At 41.4% G+C, this 22,385-nt stretch overlaps 1 protein-coding gene and 1 long non-coding RNA gene across 3 annotated transcripts in view; one reads left to right on the forward strand and one right to left on the reverse strand.

The window, feature by feature from the left end:
* ARFGEF3 (ARFGEF family member 3) overlaps window positions 1–22,385 on the forward strand; it is a 181,457-nt gene that overhangs the window by 150,633 nt on the left and 8,439 nt on the right. For both annotated transcript variants that reach the window (XM_027972495.3, XM_042253525.2), the window contains 9 exons: window positions 826–929; window positions 2,614–2,758; window positions 5,601–5,729; window positions 7,706–7,882; window positions 9,417–9,531; window positions 10,426–10,528; window positions 10,699–10,830; window positions 13,051–13,172; window positions 20,130–21,348. In XM_027972495.3, coding sequence (XP_027828296.1) covers window positions 826–929; window positions 2,614–2,758; window positions 5,601–5,729; window positions 7,706–7,882; window positions 9,417–9,531; window positions 10,426–10,528; window positions 10,699–10,830; window positions 13,051–13,172; window positions 20,130–21,348 — 2,246 coding nt within the window. The remainder of the gene's footprint in view (window positions 1–825; window positions 930–2,613; window positions 2,759–5,600; window positions 5,730–7,705; window positions 7,883–9,416; window positions 9,532–10,425; window positions 10,529–10,698; window positions 10,831–13,050; window positions 13,173–20,129; window positions 21,349–22,385) is intronic.
* Window positions 13,166–22,385, reverse strand: part of LOC121820191 (uncharacterized) — a 57,994-nt gene continuing 48,774 nt past the window's right edge. Inside the window, exons 2-3 of the long non-coding RNA XR_006060639.2 lie at window positions 17,813–17,960; window positions 13,166–13,515 (exon numbers count right to left, since the gene is read on the reverse strand). This is a non-coding gene — a long non-coding RNA (uncharacterized LOC121820191). The remainder of the gene's footprint in view (window positions 13,516–17,812; window positions 17,961–22,385) is intronic.

Genomic DNA, 22,385 nt, shown 5'->3' on the forward strand with positions numbered 1-22,385 from the left:
TGTTTACTTAAAGACTATCTAGATGTCCTCTGCAGATCACATTTCTAGATATATACACAAAAAATAGATCATGTCAGTTCAGTTGTGTAGTCACCACCCCCAAACTGCAGATGTTTCGAATCCTCCCAGAATCTTCATATATGATCACTGTTTAGTGCTGAGCACTGGCAACAAACAAGGTCCTTCTCTAAAGGGGGAGGGGCCTAGTGCTTTGTCCCAGCTCAGCACATGGCTGGTCTCCAAGATAATCCTCTATCATCAAAGCTTCACAAGTCAGAGCATCAGCAGCAGGCCCAGGAAAGTGAATTACAGTTACAGTGTGCCCAGGTACAAAACACACACTCTCCAGCCACTGCAAGTACTGTGTCAGGATATGGAATCTGAAAAGACCCTGATGCTGGGAAAGATGGAAGGTGGGAGGAGAAGGGGCAACAGAGGATGAGATGGTTGGATGGCATCACTGACTCAATGGACATGAGTCTGAGTAAACTCTGGGAGTTGGTGATGGACAGGGAGGCCTGGGGTGCTGCAGTCCTTGGGGTCGCAAAGACTGGGCAACTGAACTGACTAGTGAAAAGAGGAATTACAGAAGAGAATAATTTCAACGAGGTATGACGTGTACTATATGACCCCCAACTGTATTTAACGTGTACACATGTAGGGGGAAATTTGACTGAAAGGGCTTTCTCAGGGTTATACAATGTAGAGTACTTTTTCTTTTCTGTTTTAGTAGGCATTTGGTGAATGAATGCTGTGTGACTAGGCAGGTCTTCTGTTAGAAGGGGATGAACAATATTTGTTTCTGTCTCGCCCTGCTGCTCCCAGGGGAGGTGGACTGTAAGGAGATTGGAGACTGTGTCCCAGGACCTGGAGCCGCGTCCCCAGACCTGTGCCTCCCGGCCCTGGACTACCTCCGGCGCTGTTCTCAGGTACCCAGACCCCCAAACCTGCCTCTGAAGATGCTCACAAAATAGGCACATGTGTCTTTGTGAAGCCCAGGAACAATACTTTCTGCTGTCTCTGAGGAGAGTGGGGCTTAGATTTGGAGTATAAATTTTGGTCCCCACCCCTTCTACAAAGCAGCGAAAGAAAGTCATGAGAATATACTAGAATGCACAGCTGAGTTTTGAGGTCTCTGAAACTTCTCATTTATACCTGATGAAAGAACTACCATCATCTCTGTCTGTCAGGCTGAGGCCATAGGAAATCTTCCTGATGAGACCGAAGCCTGGACACTAGGCTGCACACAGTGAAGAGAGCCATAAAGAAAGTAAGAGAGGGGTATGCAGTCAGGATCTAGTGAAGAAACCCAGTGAAACATCACTCGCCAATGTGAGCAGTGACCTTCCTTGTGCCAAGCCCAGTTCATATCTGTGTCACAGGCCAGGGGAACAATCTGATGCTCCTCCCCCAAAGCCCTTCCTCCTCAAGGCTTCGGTGACACCCTCTGGCCATAGCGCTTCTCCTGTCTTCTCAGGGGTGTCCCCTGGCCGCCTCCTGTCTGTCTGTAACCCCTCCCTTGGCGATGGGCTTGACAGCATTAAGCCCCAGTGCTTCAGAAAGGATGCGCCACCCTGACTTCCCCCTCCATATGCTTCCATAAGGCCCATGTGACCTGACCTCGCGCCCCTACCCCTCAGCTCCTTCCTTCTCTCTGTGCACAGCCACGCTCCCTTTCTCACCCTCAGACATTCCTGACTTGTTAGTGCTCGGGGCCACTGCTGTTCCCTCTGCCTGGAATTTTCTCTCCGCGGATCTCTGTATGGACGATACTCCTAATCGTTCAATCTCATCTGAGACCTCACCTCCTCAGAGAGACCAGGGCTTAAGTATCTACCTACTTTCTGCCTACATCCCCCACCCATCTGGTCACCCTTTCTAGGAGCCCCCTGTCTAATTTTTCCTATAACCTTTCTGTCAGAAATATTATCTGTAAAAGGAGTAAGTCTGTAAGACACACACGGCTAGATTTCTGTTATCTCGCTCACAGCTGTTTCCCTAATTTCTAAAATAGTACAGGCACAATTCTAATTTGTAAAGTACAGAGTTTCTTGTCCCAGTGACAGCTGCAGAGTCAGGATGATAGTGACAGGAATGAAGGGCCCAGGGCAGCCATTAGCTCTGCTTCTCATGCCTTCATCTTGCCCACCCTCTCCTCAGATCCCTCCATCCTCAGGTGCCCCGTATTTCCTTGATGTTGAGTCGGGGGAAGGGGGATAAGAGTCCGATAGCTTATTTGCCTACAGACTCTCTTCTCAGTGCTCCCCATAGAACAACTCACCCACAGGCAAAAATTCTTAACATGTTCCAGGGTTCCCTTCACAGGTTTATAGGAGTCTATAAAACTCCTATGCCATTGAGATACTGAAAAGGTATCCACAGAATCTTCTAGCTTTTTGTTACCATTGACTCTTATTTTATCTGCTTCACAGGATCAATGGCTCTTGTAAGCTGCCTTATGCTTTCCAACACAGCCAAGTTTAAAACTTTCCTAGACTGGGAACTTTTCTGGTTATCTCTCCACCTTTTCTTACCTGTGTATAGTTTTGTTGTGATGTAATAGAGTGCAGCTTTTTCCAGTATATAATTGCAGTTTGGTGTTTTTTTATTTAGTTGTTGGCCAAAATCTACAAAATGCCCTTGAAGCCAATATTCCTTAGTGGGCGACTTGCTAGCTTGCCCCGAAGACTTCAGGAGCAGTCAGCGAGCAGTGAGGATGGAATTGAGTCAGTCTTGTCTGACTTTGATGATGACACTGGTAAGTTAATTGAGCTATACTGGGTTTTTGCTATGTTTGTATTCCCAAAAGCTGAAGTCAAGAATTCAGTAGCTCATAGATCATAAATGACCATCCACTTACATTGTTATTATTTATAATTCTAACAGAACAAGCCTACCTAAAGTTTCCATGGACTCCTCAAAAACATTTTACAATCAAGGTCTCCAAACCCATCCTTTTTAGATGGATGTGTGTGTGTGTGTGTGTGTGTGTGTATTAGTTGCTCAGTCATGTCTGACTCTTTGTGATCCCATAGACTATAGCCCACCAGGCTCCTCTGTCCATGGGATTCTCCAGGAAAGAATACTGCAGTGGGATGCCATTCCCTTCTCCAGGGGATCTTCCTGAGCCAGGGATCGAACCCAGGTCTCCTTCTTTGCACGCAGATTCTTTACTGTCTGAGCCATCACGGAAGCCCTCCTTTTAGATGGCTACCTCCATCTAAAACCAGTGTAGATTTGCAGACTCCGCTGAATAAAATTTCTAACTCCAAATTCTCTGGAATTTAGCAAATTGGGTTGTGGTTGCATTTGGTGCATTGGTACTTAAAATGACTGGTAATTGTCTTTAATTCCTTCTAGGAAACAGTCATTATATAATTACTTCCTATAGGACTATTTGGTTAGAGACTGGTGAAATTAAGCCATTACAGAAGAGAGAATCAGTTTATGACTGGGTGAAGCTGGAGACTCATTAAAACAATAAGTTTAAAGAATGTTTCAAATTAGTTCCTGTGTAATTTCCTGTGAATTCCAGTTCAAACTAGTAACTGGATAATTTTCAGATTGGCTCACTCTTGTTCACTTTTACTATCTTCTAATCCAGATTACTCTGTCCTGTTTCTGTACCTAAAAATGGAAATGATATCCTTCTAGGGATCTAATATCTGGGCATAGGTGTTTCAAACCCTTGTAAAAGGACTTTTGGGGAAAGATTTTTTCAATTTACTTTCTGTTTTTAATTCTTCTGTTTTATTTTTCAGATACAAATTCATTTATGGGGATGTCTAGAAATTTTCCAGTTTTGCATAGGGATCATTAACAGCAAAACCTTACAATTTCAGACTAGTTGTTAGGAAAATTATAGCAGCAAATAAATATCTAATGTAGAAAACAAGTAGATGTTGGAAAGTGGCTAGGTGTTGCCTGATAGAGGTTTCACTTCAATGATTAGGTAAGAATTTTTACTTAGCATCTTAAACCTCCAACCCAGAAAATTAAAAGCTTATGTTGCCTGTCTATAATACAGTCTTTAAAACAGTTGTAAACCATTTGTACAAGTGGCACTGAGCATTCCCTTCCCATTTTTGCAAATTGCTAATCTTTTTTTATTCTAGGCCACCCACCCAAGAAAATAGATCAAGTTCAGCCAAGCACCAATCTAAGGTTTCCAACAGTATAAATTCATTAAGGGCTTTAAAGTTATATATGTAACATATCAGAGAAAAGAATAAAAGCTTTAAGTTTGTGTTAAAAATTACTCCTTATCATTGATATGTTTAGATATTATTCCTGTTTCTGAAGGCAAATAACTGCTTTTCCATTTTCCTATGGAAATTTCAAACACATATAAAACTGGACAGGATGGTATAAGGAACCTTCATATACCCATCACCCAACCAATTTGCCAGTTTTCTTAAATATATCAGTTAATTTTCATAATTCACGTGAGCTCTACATTACATGCTTGTCTGCTCCATCTCTTAAATCCTTGTCAATCTATAGATCTTCCTCTTCAAATTTACTTGTTGAAGGAGGTTTTTGTCCTGTAGAGTTTTCCTCTTGGATTTTATTGGTTGCACCCCTCATAGTAATGTTTAACATATTTTTCTGTCCTCTGTATAACCTATTAATTAGTTTGTCCACCCCGCTTATATTTTGAGGTTCATGAGAATTTTTTATCACCTAGTTTTTTATTGTCCATGACTTAGGTTTTGCGTCCTATTAACAGGGATATTCAAAATTAGGGAAGTAGTTTTTTTTAGTGGGAATATTTAAAAACTGCATCTTCTCATAGTTTTCTTTTGCTGAACAATTAGAAGTATTAAAACAAAATGTAGAATGAGCTGTTTTGTATAGTCTACTCTAGACACTTTTGTACCTCAACAAACAAAATGTGGTATATACATACAATGGAATATAATTCATCCATTAAAAAGTAATGAGATTATACTGCATGCTACAACATGGGTGTACCTTGAATACATTATCCTAAGCAAAATAAGCCAGACATAGGTTACCAGGGGCTGGAGTGAAAATGCAGTTATTGTTACCAGTTACTGAAGTAATGAAAAAGTTTTGGAAATTAATGGTAATGATGGTTGCAGTAATACCACTGAATTGCACATATTAAAATGGCAACTTTTTGTTTATACATCTATCTATAATAAATTTTTAAAGGATTAAGGTGATGGAATTAAAAGGATGCATCACTTGTATCATTCAGTTCAGTTGCTCAGTCATGTCCGACTCTTTGCGACCCCATGAATCGCAGCACGCCAGGCCTCCCTGTCCATCACCAACTCCCAGCTCCCAACAAATATAATTATTTCACTTAGTAGAACTTACATACCACATCACATTCTTCCTGAAGAGGAATAAGGAAGAAATGTGAACAGTATTTCTTTTCCTTTGACTTTGTCAGAATAGGAAATCAGTTTGTCCATATTTATAGGCACTGAAGGCTGCCTTATGAGGTGACGGCTTACGTCCCTATAGCTTGGCAATTTACAGAAGCCTTTTGCATATAGTGTTCACTGTGATCTTGTGATGATTATGCATTGCTCGACTGAATTTCACAGAGGTCTGCTTTTGTCTTCCAGGTCTGATAGAAGTCTGGATCATCCTCTTGGAGCAGCTCACAGCAGCTGTGTCCAACTGTCCACGTCAGCACCAACCCCCCACTTTGGATTTGCTCTTTGAGCTGTTGAGAGATGTTACCAAAACACCTGGTAAGTATTTCTATGTCTGTCTGTTCGGGGCATTTTTATAGATATAGCTCTTTCCAGGAAGGTATTTCTGTGTCTATTTCACTGCTGTAACGCTAGACAGCATAACAGATGCTCAATACATATATTTTTAATGGCTGTGACTCAGTGACTTTTAAGACATGCCCTCGTACTGTTTTTGGGTTTCCTACCAGGTCATTTATAAATAATGGGTGCTGGCCAGTTAATTGAATGTGTTAAACCCCACAATATTCAGGCCAAAGCTCTGGTATCAGTGTCCCCGTAAGCCAGCTGGCTTTCTCTGTTCCATGGTTCCAGCCTTCCTCTTTGCCTGGGTCACACATACTCTTAGCCCCAGGGCATCAGTAAGGCTCACCAGATCTACCACTGATGTGAGCCAGCCACTCAAATGTATATATAATATAGATAGCAATATCTTAATTGTATAAGGGGAATTGATGATTAGATTTAGGGAAAGACATCTAGTGATTACCCTGATAGTACAGGGAGAAAGTGGCCCTTGGGAATTTATTTCTTGTAATGAGTTAGTTAGGGCTAGCATGCACATTGAATCAGCCAAATTTTCCCAAGATCAAAGAAATCTTTTATAGAAATTTTAGTTTTCACTAATAGAATTAGAACCACAAATGAAACTACCAGTTTAATTCCATAGTAATGAGGAGCTTTGTATTCAACATAAATTGATGACCACTTGATAATTGATACTATTTTAAGATCCATTAACAAAGTTTATATCAGAATTATTTCTGAGAAAAACATTATGACTACTCCTATGCATTAAAAAGTTAAAGATTTTCTATCTAAGAATAAGCAGATATTTTATAGAATGAATTATATGGCATTATTTGAAATCTATTTTATTGGCCAGTGCCATTTTCTTCTAAGTGTGGGTAAAGCAGCCTAATAATTCTACTTCTAGAAATCTATTAAGAGGGAATTAATAGTAATGAAGATAAAAATCTATATACATAATGAAAATTGCTGAAGCATCTTGAATACCAAAATAATTATGAACAACATAAATGGGTTAATTACGGTAAAAGCATGTAACATTCTATAAGCATTAAAATGAATATTTGTGAATAGTATTTAATGACATGAATAATTACTTATAAGGCACTATGTTAAAATATATATATAGTGTGTAGCACAATCTCAACTTTATGAGAAGCATTTATAAACAGATACCCAAACATAATACATTCAAAAAGTACTAGAAGGAAACACATCAAAATATTTTCCTCCTTTATATTCTCATGTTTTCTGTATTTATGATTAAAAGCATACCTTGCTTTTGTAATCAGAATTTTAAAAATCTATCAACATTTCCACAAAGATTCTTACTATGGCATTGTTCGTAAAGCAAAATATAGAAACCTCTTAAATGTCCATTAGTAAGGGAATGGATAAGTAAACTAATGCATATACACAGTTTGAGTAATTTACAACAGAATGTAGTAATAAAAATAAGGAATATCTAAATTTTCTGACAAAGGATGATCTCTAACACATACTGTTACGGGCAAAATAATCATACAGACCAAGGTTTACAATATCCCATTTATAAAAAGTGATAAAACGATATTCCTCTTTTCATATATATATATGTACTTACAGTTTAAAGGGTACAAACCATATGCATGTGTATTGTATGTTTGTGTCTGGGGATTAGGGAATTGATAAGTGATGCTTTAGCTTCATCAGCATTATTTGAATTTGTAGTGAGTATATTTGTGTATTCCTTGTGTAATTAAAATCATGCAGAAACAGAAAAGAAAAATGTCACCGAAGACCCTATATTCCCCAGTCAGTGGTAAATTCCTTTTCCCTGATCCTTCTCAGACAATGGGGAGCTCCTTCAAAAGAGAGAGGCAGGGCCGTGAGATGGCAGAGAGCTTCCCTTTTATTGCAGGGGAGGTGCTAAGATCACAGTTCTGACACTGGCTTTTCTTTTTCAGGACCAGGGTTTGGCATCTATGCAGTTGTTCACCTTCTCCTTCCTGTGATGTCTCTTTGGCTTCGCCGTAGCCATAAAGACCATTCTTACTGGGACATTGCCTCGGCTAACTTCAAGCATGCCATTGGTCTGTCTTGTGAGCTGGTGGTGGAGCACATTCAGAGCTTTATCCACTCAGGTATCTGTGGTACCAGAGCAGCGCATACTGAGTTGTCATTTAATAGACAGCATTGTTGTCTAAAAGTGCCTAGTAAAGACCAGTGTGTGATTTTAGTCCTGGAAATTATTAAGATAGAATTACATGGTCACTGCCAGCCTTATACAGGAGACATGAAACACAGGTTCAATCCCTGGATTGGGAAGATCCTCTGGAGGAAGGCATGGCAATCCATTCCAGTATTCTTACCTGTCCTCCTCGGTCAGAGGAGCTGAGCAGTCCATGGAGTCACAAAGAGTTGGACACAATTTAGCACACACGAAAAAGATAAAACACCTAACAAGGTCTAGGATATCTATGCATTAGGAGAGGGAAGGCTAGTTCAAGTACTGATATGTAAGAAATTGAAATATATTTATAGCCTGGGGGTAAGGGAAGGATATATTCCATTATCCTGTTGCATCTGGGGAGGGGTTTTAGGAAAGGCTCAAATTATGGGCAGGAAGTTACTTAACAGATAAGTAACCCAGGGGTGAAGAGAGAAGTCTTAATGTCTGTGGCACTTTGGAAAAGATTTGGAAGTGTAGGGTGGATAATATGCCGAAGTCAGCAGATGGAGAGGGAGCTAGAGGCAGGAGAAATCTGTCAGCTGTTGTACCGATGGAGTAATATTTGTGAAATATGGATTCTTGTTCATGATTCTTGCCTTGGAAAGACCTGGAAAAGTGGGAACAGGAGAAATCTTGCTACTCACTCTAGAGGTTATAGGGGAAAGGTGTTGTATAGAATTGTATAAAGGAAGAGACAAGGTTAGAGAAACTCATGAGGACTTGACCCCAAAGGAGGGTCAGAAAGCAAAGATAAGAAATGGGGTCTCTACTAAGCACAAAACACACCAATTGAAAAAGAAGAGAAACACGCAGCCACTAACCACATCCCTAGGGGTAGTGTTTCTGTCCAGCTCAGGGCTTTGACAGCTCAGGATCCTTGCAGATTCTACTGAGAATTGGTTGTGTTGCATCGCAAAGACTTCGTGGAAAACAGAATGTGATTTTGGAAGGTTTTGTTTTCTTTAGTCTGGGGACAATATGCAGACTGAAGCCAAACTGAAAGGTTCAAGAAGTGGTAGTTAATACAAGATATTTGGTTTACTAAGAGCATTTAATTAAATATATTAATAAGTCAGCTAGCAGCAGGAAGGAATGTTTATCTTTCCCTTTAAGAATTAACATATTTTACTAGTTAGTATTCAATCTATATAAGAGTATATGTTCTATTCTGCTTAAGTAGATGAATTATATACTTTGAAAAGTCAGCCTCATGCATTTCATCTTGATATATCCAGAAACAGATGGAACAAGCCAAGATTAGATAAAAATCCAAGAAACTTTGTGTTGTAATGGGTGTTTTATTTTGGTTGTTATGGCCATTTTTCTCATTGTTCTATTTTCTTGATATTTCTGTATGTTTTTCACACTCAGCCTTCCCTCTTTCGCCATTCAGCCCATTCCTTTGCAGTTCCATTGAATGCAGTCTCACTTTGATTTCCCTGTAGACATCAGGTATGAGAGCATGATTAACACCATGCTGAAGGACCTCTTCGAGCTACTGGTAGCATGTGTAGCCAAGCCCACGGAAACCATCTCCCGAGTAGGCTGCTCCTGTATTCGGTGAGAAGAAGGTTTCCTAACTCTCTACAGTTTTTATTATGAAGTCCAGGGAAATTAAATTCTTTTGTGGTAGCAATCTACTTTTTATATATAAAAATGACTATGCTACTAATTCTTCATTTCATTCAACTGGCAAATATATATTGTGGAAGTCATTAAACAGGGTACTCCACTGCCCAGAAAGTGATGTGACCAAGGTACCTACCCTTAGGGAGCATATAACCTGTTCTAAAGGACAGAACAGGCAGAGTCATGGGGAGAGTGATAACAGTGAGGGGGAACTGGAAAGGCAATGAAAGGACAAGAAGCCTGGGAAGCAGGGCGGTTGCCAGGAGCTTTCTGAGGTAATGATACTTGGTCAGCGCTCCCAAGGTGGGTAAGCTTCTGATAGGTGGTGACTTTATAAGCAGAGGAATAGCATGAACAAATACATAGAGGTAAGAATTACAAGTGACAAGGGGGTTTTGTTCCGCTGTGTGTAGAGGAGCAGTGGAAAACAGGCCTAGAATGGGGAAATTGGTATAGAAAAAATATATATATACACACACAGAGTCTTACATGCGAACCTAAAGTTTAAACATTGGCCTGTTTGTAATGGGGGTCCATTTTTATATCCAGCATCTTGCCTGGAGAATCCCAGGGTCGGCGGAGCCTCGGGTGCTGCTGTCTATGGGGTCACACAGAGTCAGACACAACTGAAGTGACTTAGCAGCAGCAGCAGGTTAGGAAATAGTGGGACAATGGCATACGAGATGGGCAGAGAGTCCAAAACACAAAGACAAAAAATCGCAAGTCTTATAGGGAAACTGTAGGCTAAATCTAGGAGCTCGCTGGGAAGGACCTACCTTTCGTGACATTAAAATGGCTGAATGCAAGAGTTGTTCCTCCCGGCAGGTACGTCCTCGTGACAGCGGGCCCCGTGTTCACGGAGGAGATGTGGAGGCTGGCCTGCTGTGCCCTGCAGGACGCCTTCTCGGCCACGCTCAAGCCGGTGAAGGTGAGCCACTCAGGAGAGAGCAGGGCGCCTGCCTCCTAGGAGGCGGTCTCAATGGGTGAGAACGAGGCAGGCATGGCAGGACTCTGTCCCAGACTCTGTGGCAGTGTCAGATCTACAACAGGGCCTGGAGCCGTGCGCACCCAGCAAACAACCACTGTGTTGCTCCCTAGGACCTGCTGGGCTGCTTCCACAGTGGCACCGAGAGCTTCAGCGGGGAGGGCTGCCAGGTGAGGGTGGCCGCCCCGTCCACCTCCCCAAGTGCCGAGGCCGAGTACTGGCGCATCCGAGCCATGGCTCAGCAGGTAAGGGTGGGGCTTTTGATCTCAGGGGCTCAGGAAGCTGGAGATGCTGTTGGAGGTCCTTCTCAAAGGCTGTGTATCACCAAACTGCCTTTCTTTCCCTTGGGGACATAAACCTTCTGGCTCTGACCTCTGAGCAGTGCTGATCTTTACTAGAAACAGCTTGAACCCAATCAACAGCATTAAGGTCCTCTCACCATCTCTAGCTTGTGACATCCTCCAGCGTCCTGATCACATGGGGTCCTTTTCCACCTGGACACTGCACTCCATATATAATTTGCTTGCCTTCCTGTTAAATATTTACTGCAATATTATTGTTAATCCTCAACTATGAGTGCTTAAGTTAGGAGGGCAAACTTGTTTGTTTTTTCCTGTATCTCCCATAAGGAGCATAGAGCTTAACATTTACAAGTTGCTTAATAAATTTGAGTTGAATGTTAACAACTCAGTAAAATTAAAATGTACTTGTCCATGCAGGAATCACCATGTACAAGTGACTTTTTCTTCCTAACACATGGCAGAATTCATAAATATTGGTTGTAAGCCAAGCCAGGAGCAGAGAATATATTCTGTATATTTTTCTTGGCAGTCCTGGAGCAGGGGGGCTTTCATCAGTAGTGTACATTAATTCATGTATATTCATAACAGTTCTATTCATAATAGAGAAGAACAAAAATGGACTAAATTCCAAACCACTATTGATTGGCTAAATTCTATCATGAATTAGCAATAGACATATTTGAATTGTGTTTTCCTGTGCAGAAGATAATTTATATATACGAGTGTTTAAAATATTAAGCAGTTTTTATAAATGCATATGCACTAGGAAAATGAAGTGAGTTGGGGTTTATCTTCAAAAGTTCCCTTTCTCTACAACATCTATTTAACTTCTTAAGAGAATCTCCCCTCAGCACACTGATAACCCAGGATGCCCTGACTATCAATCAATGTAAAGAACTCAGTCACGTTCACATTGTCAGTGGAGAAGTCTCTCGTCAAATCTGTCTTCTCCCCAGCTCAGCTCAGCGCATGGGACAAAAACCTCCCACATTCAGCTTCGCTTTCATCTGCTGAGCACATCCCTCCCCTCAGCAGTGAGTCTGACCAGGAACCATAAGGGAAGGCAAGAGGGTGGGCCTCCAGAGGGGTGGTTTCTCCAAGTAGGAAACCATCCCGGCTGGCTAGATGGGGAATTTTCCCATGTGACTCCAATGGTCTTTTCAACCACATCTTACCACATAGCAAGAAAATGGAATGCTGTTCTGAAATAGATTATTAATGGAGAAGAGCAGCTAGTGAATCTTTCATTTCCTAGTATTTCTTTCTTCTTCTGTCATAAACCTTCCTCCCATATTCACTCTTCAGGTAACCCCATATTCAATTATGATAATTTAACAAAATTTGGGGCTTCCCTCATAGCTCGGTAAAGAATCGGCCTGCAATGCAGGAGACCCGGTTTCAATTCCTGGGGCCAGAAGATCCCCTGGAGAAGGAAATGGCAACCCACTCTAGTATTCTTGCCTGGAAAATCCCATGGACAGAGGAGCCTGGGGGGCTACAGTCCATGGGGTCACAAGAGTTGGACATGACTTAGCGACTAAACCACCACCAACAAAATTTGGAAAGAGGAAGTTCTTTAAAAACACTCATTTTCAAAGGTAAGTCGTGAAAGTGGATTAAATAACATCAAATGAAATCATTTAGATCAGAATCCAAGCAGTGGTTACTATTTTCTAAGTCACTTCTTCCAGTGTCTAATAGAGTAACATGGCCACATCACTGTCCTGAAAGGAGAGGTCCCAATTAATTTCCCATTCCTGCATAGGATAGATGTACCAAACAGACCTCTAAATCAGAGAAGATCTCTCACAAACATAGCCCCTTTTTATTTACTCTTAATTAATATTAAATGTCAGTCCTTGCTGTTCGGAATGTAATGGCTTGTCACGTGGTAGAAGCAGTAGTGTTATTACTATTAGTGCCAGCAGCTAACATTTATTGAATATTTACTCTTCTAGTGCTCTGCATGTGTTAATACACGTATTAATTCATTTAACTCAACAAATATACCAAGTAGGAAACCATCACTGACCTCATTTTAGAGGTGAGAAATTGAGTAGAAAGAGGACGCCTCTAGCCGAGGGTCGTCCATCCAGCTGATCCCTGGTAGAGGCAGGTCAAGGATGGTGGCACTCTGAACTGTATCTTTCTCTACCTGTGCAGGTATTTATGTTGGATACCCAGTGCTCACCAAAGACTCCAAACAACTTCGATCATGCTCAGTCCTGTCAGCTCATTATTGAACTGCCTCCTGACGAGAAGCCAAATGGACACACCAAGAAAAGGTAAGCAGCTTAAACTCCAACAGGGAGGGCACATACCAACAGGAAGGTTCACTTATCCCCAGCTCTTGTTCACTGTAATTCAGTCTTCAGCCGAGAATGCTGAAAACAACTGTGGAATCACTTAGCAAAGGTTTTCATACGAAACTGTTAATTTCCCACATTTCACATGTCTTAGCTTGCTAGGACTGCCATAACAAAGTACCGGGTGGCTTAAACAATAGAAATTTAATTTCTCACAGTTCTGGTCTCTTTGGAGGCCTCCCTCCTTGACTTCGAGATGAATGCCTGCTCCCTGTGCCTTCCCGTGGTCTCTCCTCTGTGTCTGTGTCCCGATTTCCTCCTCCTATAAGGACACCAGTCATTTGGATTAGGGTCCATACTAATGCCCTCAGTTTAACCTAATTGCTTCTTTAAATATCCTTTTTCCAAGTACATGTTCTGTGATGTTAGGTCTTCTATGAATTGGGGGAGGATACAACTCAGTTTAACTATAGCATCATACATATTATAATCATTTTTTTCCCTGCTTTTTGTGGCTGGTTTTTTTTTTAATAATCCTTTTTTAAAAAGTAATTTGAGGCCTGATCCATACTATTTCAGTGAGAAATATTTCTCATGAGCAGTACAGTTGTTAGGATAGAGAAAGATCTGTGTGTGCCACAAGAAACTTGCCTTTTTAAATACCGTCATCCTGCCTAAAAACCATCATTCCTAGAGTTCAGGATGAAGCCAATGACTGAAATTTTCCATTTTTAAACTTCTGACACACTAATCCACCTGTGCATGAGGAAACATTCAGGGAGACTGCGGAGCAGGGGACCCAAAATCAAATCCAGGTCTGGCCAAGTGCAGTACATGTATCCTTTCCCATTTAAGGGAAAGAGTGTGATTTTTTTCAAAAGTTACAGCAGTTAATATAGCAGTTTGGTTAATACGCCTAATTTGGGTAAAATTTCTAGGTACTGATTTTTTAGTCAAGCATGTATGGTACATACAAAAGACTATGTGGAAGGTTCATAAGTTGTAGACCAAGAATAAAAAGTGAGATAACTAATGAACCGGCCATTGAACTTCAGATGTAGAACTTTACCAATATCCCATGTGCTCCCTGATTCTGTGCCTGCTTCCCTCCACTGCAGGTCACTGTTCTACATACCAGTGGCTGTACACTCCTTTCCACATCTTTAGGCCTTGATCTACTTTTAAAATTTAGTTCTTTTTTAATATTTATAGTCCCTTCAGTCAATTATTCCTGCTAAAATAATTTTTGAAGTAAAAGTAGGAGAAAAGGAGAGAAAAGGAATAAGCTGAATTCACATTATAAATAAAACATAGAAAAAAACAGGATCACCTAATATTGCTGTGTTATTGGTTTAAAGGCTTTAACAGGTTAAGATTTAATAGACAATTACCCCCTCAGTGAAATTTCAGCAAAACAGGAAAAGTGTATTAAATTCTTTAGTAGAGACCACTATGCCTAAAAACATTCTCTAAAATTCTTTGAATATTTTGCATTGTTGGACTGAACTCACTCACAGGGGCAATTCTTAGCATAGAAGGTAGTAAACAATGAGTTTAGATGTAAGAAAAGTTTGTGTATCTGATGATTAGGTGCCTCCTAAGAGGTCCACATCGAAATCATCCATGGGAGAAAAAAAAATAGACAAACTAAAACCAGACTGTAACATTTAAGAAAAATTTGGGTTTCATTTTTAAGTCATTTTTGACATTGACAACCCCATGACATTTAAATAAGCCCCATAATCTTAGTTTGAGCTTTATGATGTACTTTTAACTGTGAATCTGTTTATCTCTGCTACTGACATTAGCATGTTTTAAGTCAGCCGCTTGTTAAGCAGTTCACTCCGAATTACCCTGTCGGGAGGCTTGCTTGCCTGTACACCTTCCATCAGAAGCAGGAAGGGAAGGTGTAAGTTTCTCCACTTCAAGGTTCCCGTCATAAAGGGTGTGCTGGATAAAAATTACCTGTTGACTTTTGTTTGCTCCAGATCTGTCTTGTCTCCTGTCAGCACAGATGATGAAGAGTTGCAGATCTAGAGAGTTATTTCACTGTTTAATACTTTTCTGAAAGTTTGATCTCTTCAGTATTACTGCTGCTTCCCCATTGCTTTCTTATTGCTGCATTATGTGGCTTAAACCTGAGGGGGATTCTCTGTCCTTTTTAACATGTTCAGTTAGAAATTTATATCTTAAAGTATCAAAGGAAATACCTTGGTTGACAGGATGCTTTGACAGGGCTTTGATCAACTCTCTCTTTAGGCATTTGCTGGTAAAAGGCTTTGCATTTCTCAGGTAATAGGTAATATTCTCCTGAGCTAGGCTGCTTATACCTTCAGAAGTCACACACACACACACTCCCTGGGTATGCGTCTTACTTTAGGAGTCCAGGCTGCCAGTGGAAAGGGGCTGAAGTGTGGGAGCCATTGCTCCTGGAGACTCTTTCCTCCGGGCGCCTACACTCAGCACTAACCTGGTTTTTCTTATTTTGTTTGAGTGTTTCTCTCACCATATACTTGCCCTGGAACAAGAAGATGAATAAGCCACTGCCTGGTCCCTTGAAGATTTATGGGGCAGTGGGGAGGCCAGATAAGTGACAGGATTTCCCTTCTTAGGGTCCTACAGTCGCAGACCTGAAGCACTAGACCAAACTGGTAGCCTTCACAGCTACTGCTTCAGAAGAGTACATATTCAGGTCGCCTGATAACTTCCCAAAAGTTACTTCTGTGGCAGGGAAGTTGAGAGGGATTGGGGGATTATTTTTTAATGGGTTCAGAGTTTGTTTGGGATGATGAAAAATGATGTAGAAATAGATAGTGGTGATGATTACACAACATTGTGTGTGTACTTAATGCCCATGAATTCAACTTTTAAAAACAGTTAAAATAGTAACTTTAGGTTATATGCATTTTACCACAAAAAAAGTTGCCTAAGTGATTTGTTAGAAGGGGTTGTGTGAGTTCTTTGAACTTATTCCATTTTTGCTGAAAGTACAATGTTGTCTCTGAGATACCACTATGCAAAGGGCAAAGTCAGCCTTTCAAAAATGTATGGGAGGGTTTTTTTCCTTCTTTGCTAGTTAAAATATTTTTCCTGATAGTTATAAAAGTAATTTTTAAATTCATGGTCTAAAAAACAATGGCACAAATGAACTTATTTACAAAACAGGAAGAGTCACAGATGTAGAAAACAAACTTATGGTTACCGGGGGGAAGGTATAAATGGGGAGATTGGTATTAACATATATGCACTACTGTATAGCACAACTCTACTCAATACTCTAATGACCTATGTGGAAAAAGAATACTTAAATCCACTCTTTTTTAGATATAACTGATGCACTTGGCTATACACCTGAAACCAACACACCATTTTAAATCAACTGTACTCCAATAAAACTTTAAAAAGAATAAAGCAAAAAATATGAACAGATTTACAGTATGAATGAGTTATAATTTTGTCTTTATCCAGTTATGAGAATTAGTTTGCAACATAATCTAAGCTATTTTCATGAAATTCTAAGAGCAATGAAAAGAATGAGAAACCATAAACCCAAAGCCATGTTGATCAATTAAGATATTTTCTTAGTACAGGAATCCAACCAAACAAAAGGGGCTGAATCACCACGTATTTGAGCATTCACTTGTAATGTCGCTTTATCAGGTCTTTGCCCTGATTAGGAAATTGTCATGACTGGTGAGTTGCATCTGCTTTTCAACCAGGAGATCTGGTCCAATATCTAGAGAGTATTCACTCTCTCCCACTTCCCCCAAGTGCACATCCAAGGCCCACAGAGTCCCACGTCATTGCTGACAGAAAAGGATCCAAGGAAGGAATTAGCCTGTTCTGAGCAAATGCTTTCTCTTCTAGGTTTGCTTTAGAATGCTGCAAATTAAATTATCAATTTCTTTCTTTAAAAATGTTAGCCCTAAAAAAAAAAAAAAAATGTTAGCCCTATAATACTTCTAAAGTTAACCCTTTTCAATGTTTGGATCTCTTCTGTCACACACTGGAAGAAATAAAGCTTTTATATGTATGTATCTAAAGCATGAACATTTTTGGTCCTGGAAAACTGGTTTGCTACCTACAAACCAATAAGATTCTAAAACTTTGGGTTTGAAGATGGCAGAGCAGAAGGACGTGAGCTCACCTCTTCTTCCAGAAACCCAAATCACTTGCACTAACTGTGCACTAATTGCTGAATAATCATGGACAAAAAAAAAAAAACACAACCTGCCAAGAAAGATACCCTGTGACCAAAGACAAATAAGCCACAAGAAGACAGTAGGAGGGACACAATCATGATAAAATCAAATCCCATACACACCAGATGGGCAACCTACAAACTGGAATGGAAAACAGTTATACCACAGAAGTTCTCCCACAGGAGTAAAAGTTCTGAGCCCCACATCAGGCTCCCCAGCTTGGGGGTCTGGCAACAGAAAGATGAGCTAGTGAGGCCCCAGAGAATGTGGTCTTGAAAACAAGTGGGATTGGTTGCAGGAATTCCACCAGACTCAGGAAAACAGAAACTCCACTCTCAGAGGGTACACACAGGGCCTCAAGTGCATAGCAACCAAGGAAAAAAGCAATGACCTCATAAGAGAGAGGGCCACACTTACCTATTGGAGCATCTCCTGTGAAGGCAGTCGAGGGGCAGGTGTGGCTCGACATGAACACTTGTGGCAGTTATTCTGGGGGCGTACTCGTTGGTGTGAGCCCTCGAGGAAGACTCCAGCTTAGCAGCAAATGCTGAAGGAACTTCTGTAGCTAGAAATAAGAAAATTACGAATGGAAATGCTCACGGGTAAAGGCAAACATGCAGTAAAGGTAGGAAATCATCCACACACAAATATGATATTGAAGTCAGCAGTCATGAGAACAGGAGAGCACAAATGCAAGATAACTGGAAATGCATTCAAAACTAAAACACCAGCAGGGACTTCCCTGATGAATCCGCCTGCCAGGGCAGGGGACACAGGTTCGATCCCTGGTGTGGGCAGATACTGGACCCATGTTCCACAACTAAGCCTGCCCACCTAGATCCTGTGTTCTGCCACGAGAGAAGCCCCCTCAGTGAGAAGCCCATGCACCGTGACTAGAGAGTAGCCATAGATCACTGAAAACTGGAAGAACCCTGCACAAAGCAAGAAAGACCCAGCACAGAAGTAAATAAATTAACGTTAAAAAAAAAAAAACACCAGCAATTTAAAACAATCCTATTTATGTATAGACTGTTACAGTATCAAAACCTCATGGTAACTGCAAACCAAAAATCTACAGTAGATACACTCACAAAAAAGAAAAAGGAATCCAAACACAATACTAAATTAAATGATCAAATCATGAGGATAAAAGAGGAAAGGAAGAAAAAAGATCTACAAAAACAAATCCAAAACAATTAATGAAATGGCACTAAGAACATACACATGTGTGAGTACTAAGTCGCTTCAGTTGTGTCCAACTCTGCGTGACCCGATGGACTGTAGCCTGCCAGGCTCTTCTGTCCATAGGATTCTCCAGGCAAGAATACTAGAATGGGTTGCCATGCCCTCCTCCAGAGGATCTCCCCAACCCAGGGATCAAACCCACATCTCCTGCATCACAGGAGGATTCTTTACCGCTGAGCCACTGGGAAGCCTCAGAACATACATATAATTACCTTAAATGTTCCAACCAAAAGACATAGTCTAGTTGAATGGATACAAAAACAAGGCTTGTACACATGCTGTCTACAAGAGAGCCATTTCAGATCCAGGGACACATACAGACTGAAAGTGAGGGAATAGAATAAGGTATTCCGCTCAGATGGAAGTCAAAAGAAAGCTGGAGTAGCAATATTCATATCAAACAAAATACTTTCAAATAAGGACTATTACAAGAGACAAATAAGGATACTACATAATGATCAGCAGATCGGTGAAGATCTAACAATTGTAAATATATACTCACCCAACATAGGAGCTATACAACACACTATCACATCCTGACTTTGTACTTTCAGAGGCTATCCCTGAACAAAATAAAAGTATGCTTTTGGAGAAAAGAATACTGTGGAATCTTTCAATTAGCTATTTCTTGGAATTCCCTAGATAAGTAGCATAATAGAGGTTGTAAGCTCCTAACCCTATCTTAGTGAAATAAAGACTTCATTCATAGATAGGCAGGAAGAAGTGAAACTGAGGAAAAGAAATGAACTCAAAGGTCCAAGCATAATGTTAATTATAATTTTTCTATTAAAAATTCATCAGCCAATACTTTAAAAATAATAAAAGCCTTGGGTTTAAGGAAAAATGCCAAAGGGTAGACTAAAGGCCAATTAAAATTAGTATGTGTGTGCGCTTAGTTGCTCAGTCATGTCCAACTCTTTGCGACCCCATGGACTGTAGCCCACCTGTCTATGGAATTCTCCAGCCAAGAATACTGGAGTTAGTTACCATTTTCTCCTTCAGGGCTTCTTCTGGACCCAGGGATCAAACCCACGTCTCTTGCATCTCCTGAAATGGCAGGCAGACTCTTTACCACTGGCGCCACCTGGGAAGCCTAAAATTAATATAACTCAACAGAAATTGTTGTTTTCTTGATTTGTTTACTACTCATAACTACAAAAGAAAACAGGTTATATACTGTAATTGTGCCTATGTTAAAAAGTTTTTATAAAGTCACTGTGTTTCCCAAGGCTTGTTGACAATTGTTAACTCAGTATCATAACATTAATTTTACAGCTCCTAGAGTTTTTTTGGTCAGGAATTTTATTATTTATGATTAAAGTTGTCATCCTGTAATGTTATCCAAAAAATTTGTGCTTTTTGAAGAAATACATTAAAATACAAGTAGTTTGTAATTTTGTCTAGTCATTCTGGTTTTGCTCTAAGGTAACTCATATAAGGCAGCAGGCTGTTAACCAATGCTTTTTTTTTTTATTTCTTTCATTTGAAGTGTTTCTTTCAGGGAAATTGTGGTGAGTTTACTATCCCATCAAGTATTACTCCAGAACTTATATGATATCTTATTAGAAGAGTTTGTCAAAGGCCCCTCTCCTGGGGAGGAGAAGATCCAAGGGCCAGAAACCAAGCTGGCTGGCTTCCTCAGATACATCTCCATGCAGAACCTGGCCGTCATCTTTGACCTCCTGCTGGACTCCTACAGGACGGCCAGAGAGTTTGACACCAGCCCCGGGCTGAAGTGCCTGCTGAAGAAAGTGTCTGGCATAGGGGGCGCTGCCAACCTCTACCGCCAGTCCGCCATGAGCTTCAACATTTATTTCCACGCGCTGGTCTGTGCTGTTCTCAGCAACCAAGAAACCATCACTGCTGAGCAAGTCAAGAAGGTCCTCTTTGAGGACGACGAGAGGAGCACAGATTCGTCCCAGCAGTGTTCATCAGAAGATGAAGACATTTTTGAGGAGACCGCCCAGGTGAGCCCCCCGAGAGGCAAAGAGAAGAGGCAGTGGAGGGCTCGGATGCCCTCGCTCAGCGTCCAGCCGGTCAGCAACGCGGACTGGGTGTGGCTGGTCAAGAGGCTTCACAAGCTGTGCATGGAGCTGTGTAACAACTACATCCAGATGCACCTGGACCTGGAAAGCAGTATGGAGGAGGCCCCAGTTTTCAAGAGCGACCCTTTCTTCATCCTTCCCTCCTTCCAGTCGGAGTCCTCCACCCCGTCCACCGGGGGCTTCTCAGGGAAAGACACGCCTTCCGAGGATGACCGCAGTCAGACCCGGGATCACGCGGGCGAGCCTCTGAGCCTGAGGGGGACCAGCGGGGAGCTGCTGCTGCTGCCCCCGAGCCCCAAGGTGGAGAAGAAGGATCCCAGCCGCAAGAAGGAGTGGTGGGAGAACGCGGGCAACAAAATCTATACCATGGCAGCCGACAAGACCATCTCAAAGCTGATGACCGAGTACAAGAAGAGGAAACAGCAGCACAACCTGCCCGTCTTCCCCAAAGAGATCAAGGTGGAGAAGAAGGGAGAGGCGCTGGGCGCCAGGGGCCAAGGCTCCCCGCTGCTCCAGCGGCCCCAGCACCTGATGGACCAGGGGCAGATGCGGCACTCTTTCAGCGCCGGCCCTGAACTGCTGCGCCAGGAGAAGAGGCCCCGCTCCGGCTCCACCGGCAGCTCCCGGAGTGTCTCCGCGAGGGACGCAGAAGCCCAGATCCAGGTGTGTCCCCGCTCACCAAAGGATGCAAAGGGCTGTGCCAGGCTATGCAGGAGGGTGGCTAGGTACCAGGGTTCCACCTGTCCCCGCTCCGGGAGTACTCAGACACGTCCCGAGCCTCCAAGATCCATCCGAATATCCTTGTGAAACTGAAATCTTACTTTCAGATAATTTCAGAAATTCATTTTATGGGTTATAACAGATACTATCCAGAATTAGGACCCCTCCTCCCTACCCCACCCCCCCCGGCCCCCGGCTGTGTAAGTAAGATGACTCCAAAGCTTAGAAAATGAATGGACTTTAACTGGCATCAAGTCCTGAGTTTCTCCTTTGAAGTTAGCACTGAAGCAGTTCTCTAGTTGGGAAAACTTATGTAAATGGAAAAGGCAAAGTGCACATTATGTGGTTATTCCAGTGAATTCTTGTTCTAGCCCATTCTGAGTACAAAATTCTCATTCTTCAGAGTATTCCTACTCTTTTATATGTTTAATAATTGTAATTCTATGGTACATCCCCAAAATGAGCTTGAGAAGTAAACAATAATGGCACCATTTTGTTCAATTTAAGAAAAGAGGGGATGGGAAAAGAGAAATAGAGGAATCTAGATGGCAACCCACTCCAGTGTTCTTGCCTGGAGAATCCCAGGGACGGTGGAGCCTGATGGGCTGCCGTCTATGGGGTCGCACAGAGTCGGACACGACTGAAGCAACTTAGCAGCAGCAGCAGCAGACTCATCCAGGGCCCTTTAGAAATAATCTGGATGTTTATCTTAAATTGTAGATTTCTGTTGCAGGCACAATAAATTAGGAGCAATTGGGCAGGACTCTGTAAGCCTATACAGGAGTGTTTTCTTATAATGAACATAAATTTGAAATTATTATGTATCTTGCAAGCTACTTTTTTGCACTGATGTCTCTTAGACATAGAACTTAAACTTCTAAATTCAGAATCCACAAAATTTATCTTAGACAAAGTTTGAGAAAGTATCCAGATTGAGATGTAAGGTTATTCTCTAACAGATGACCTTTTTGACAAACAAA

The sequence above is a fragment of the Ovis aries genome, chromosome 8 (genome assembly GCF_016772045.2).
Source record: "Ovis aries strain OAR_USU_Benz2616 breed Rambouillet chromosome 8, ARS-UI_Ramb_v3.0, whole genome shotgun sequence".
Lineage (NCBI taxonomy): Eukaryota > Metazoa > Chordata > Mammalia > Artiodactyla > Bovidae > Ovis > Ovis aries.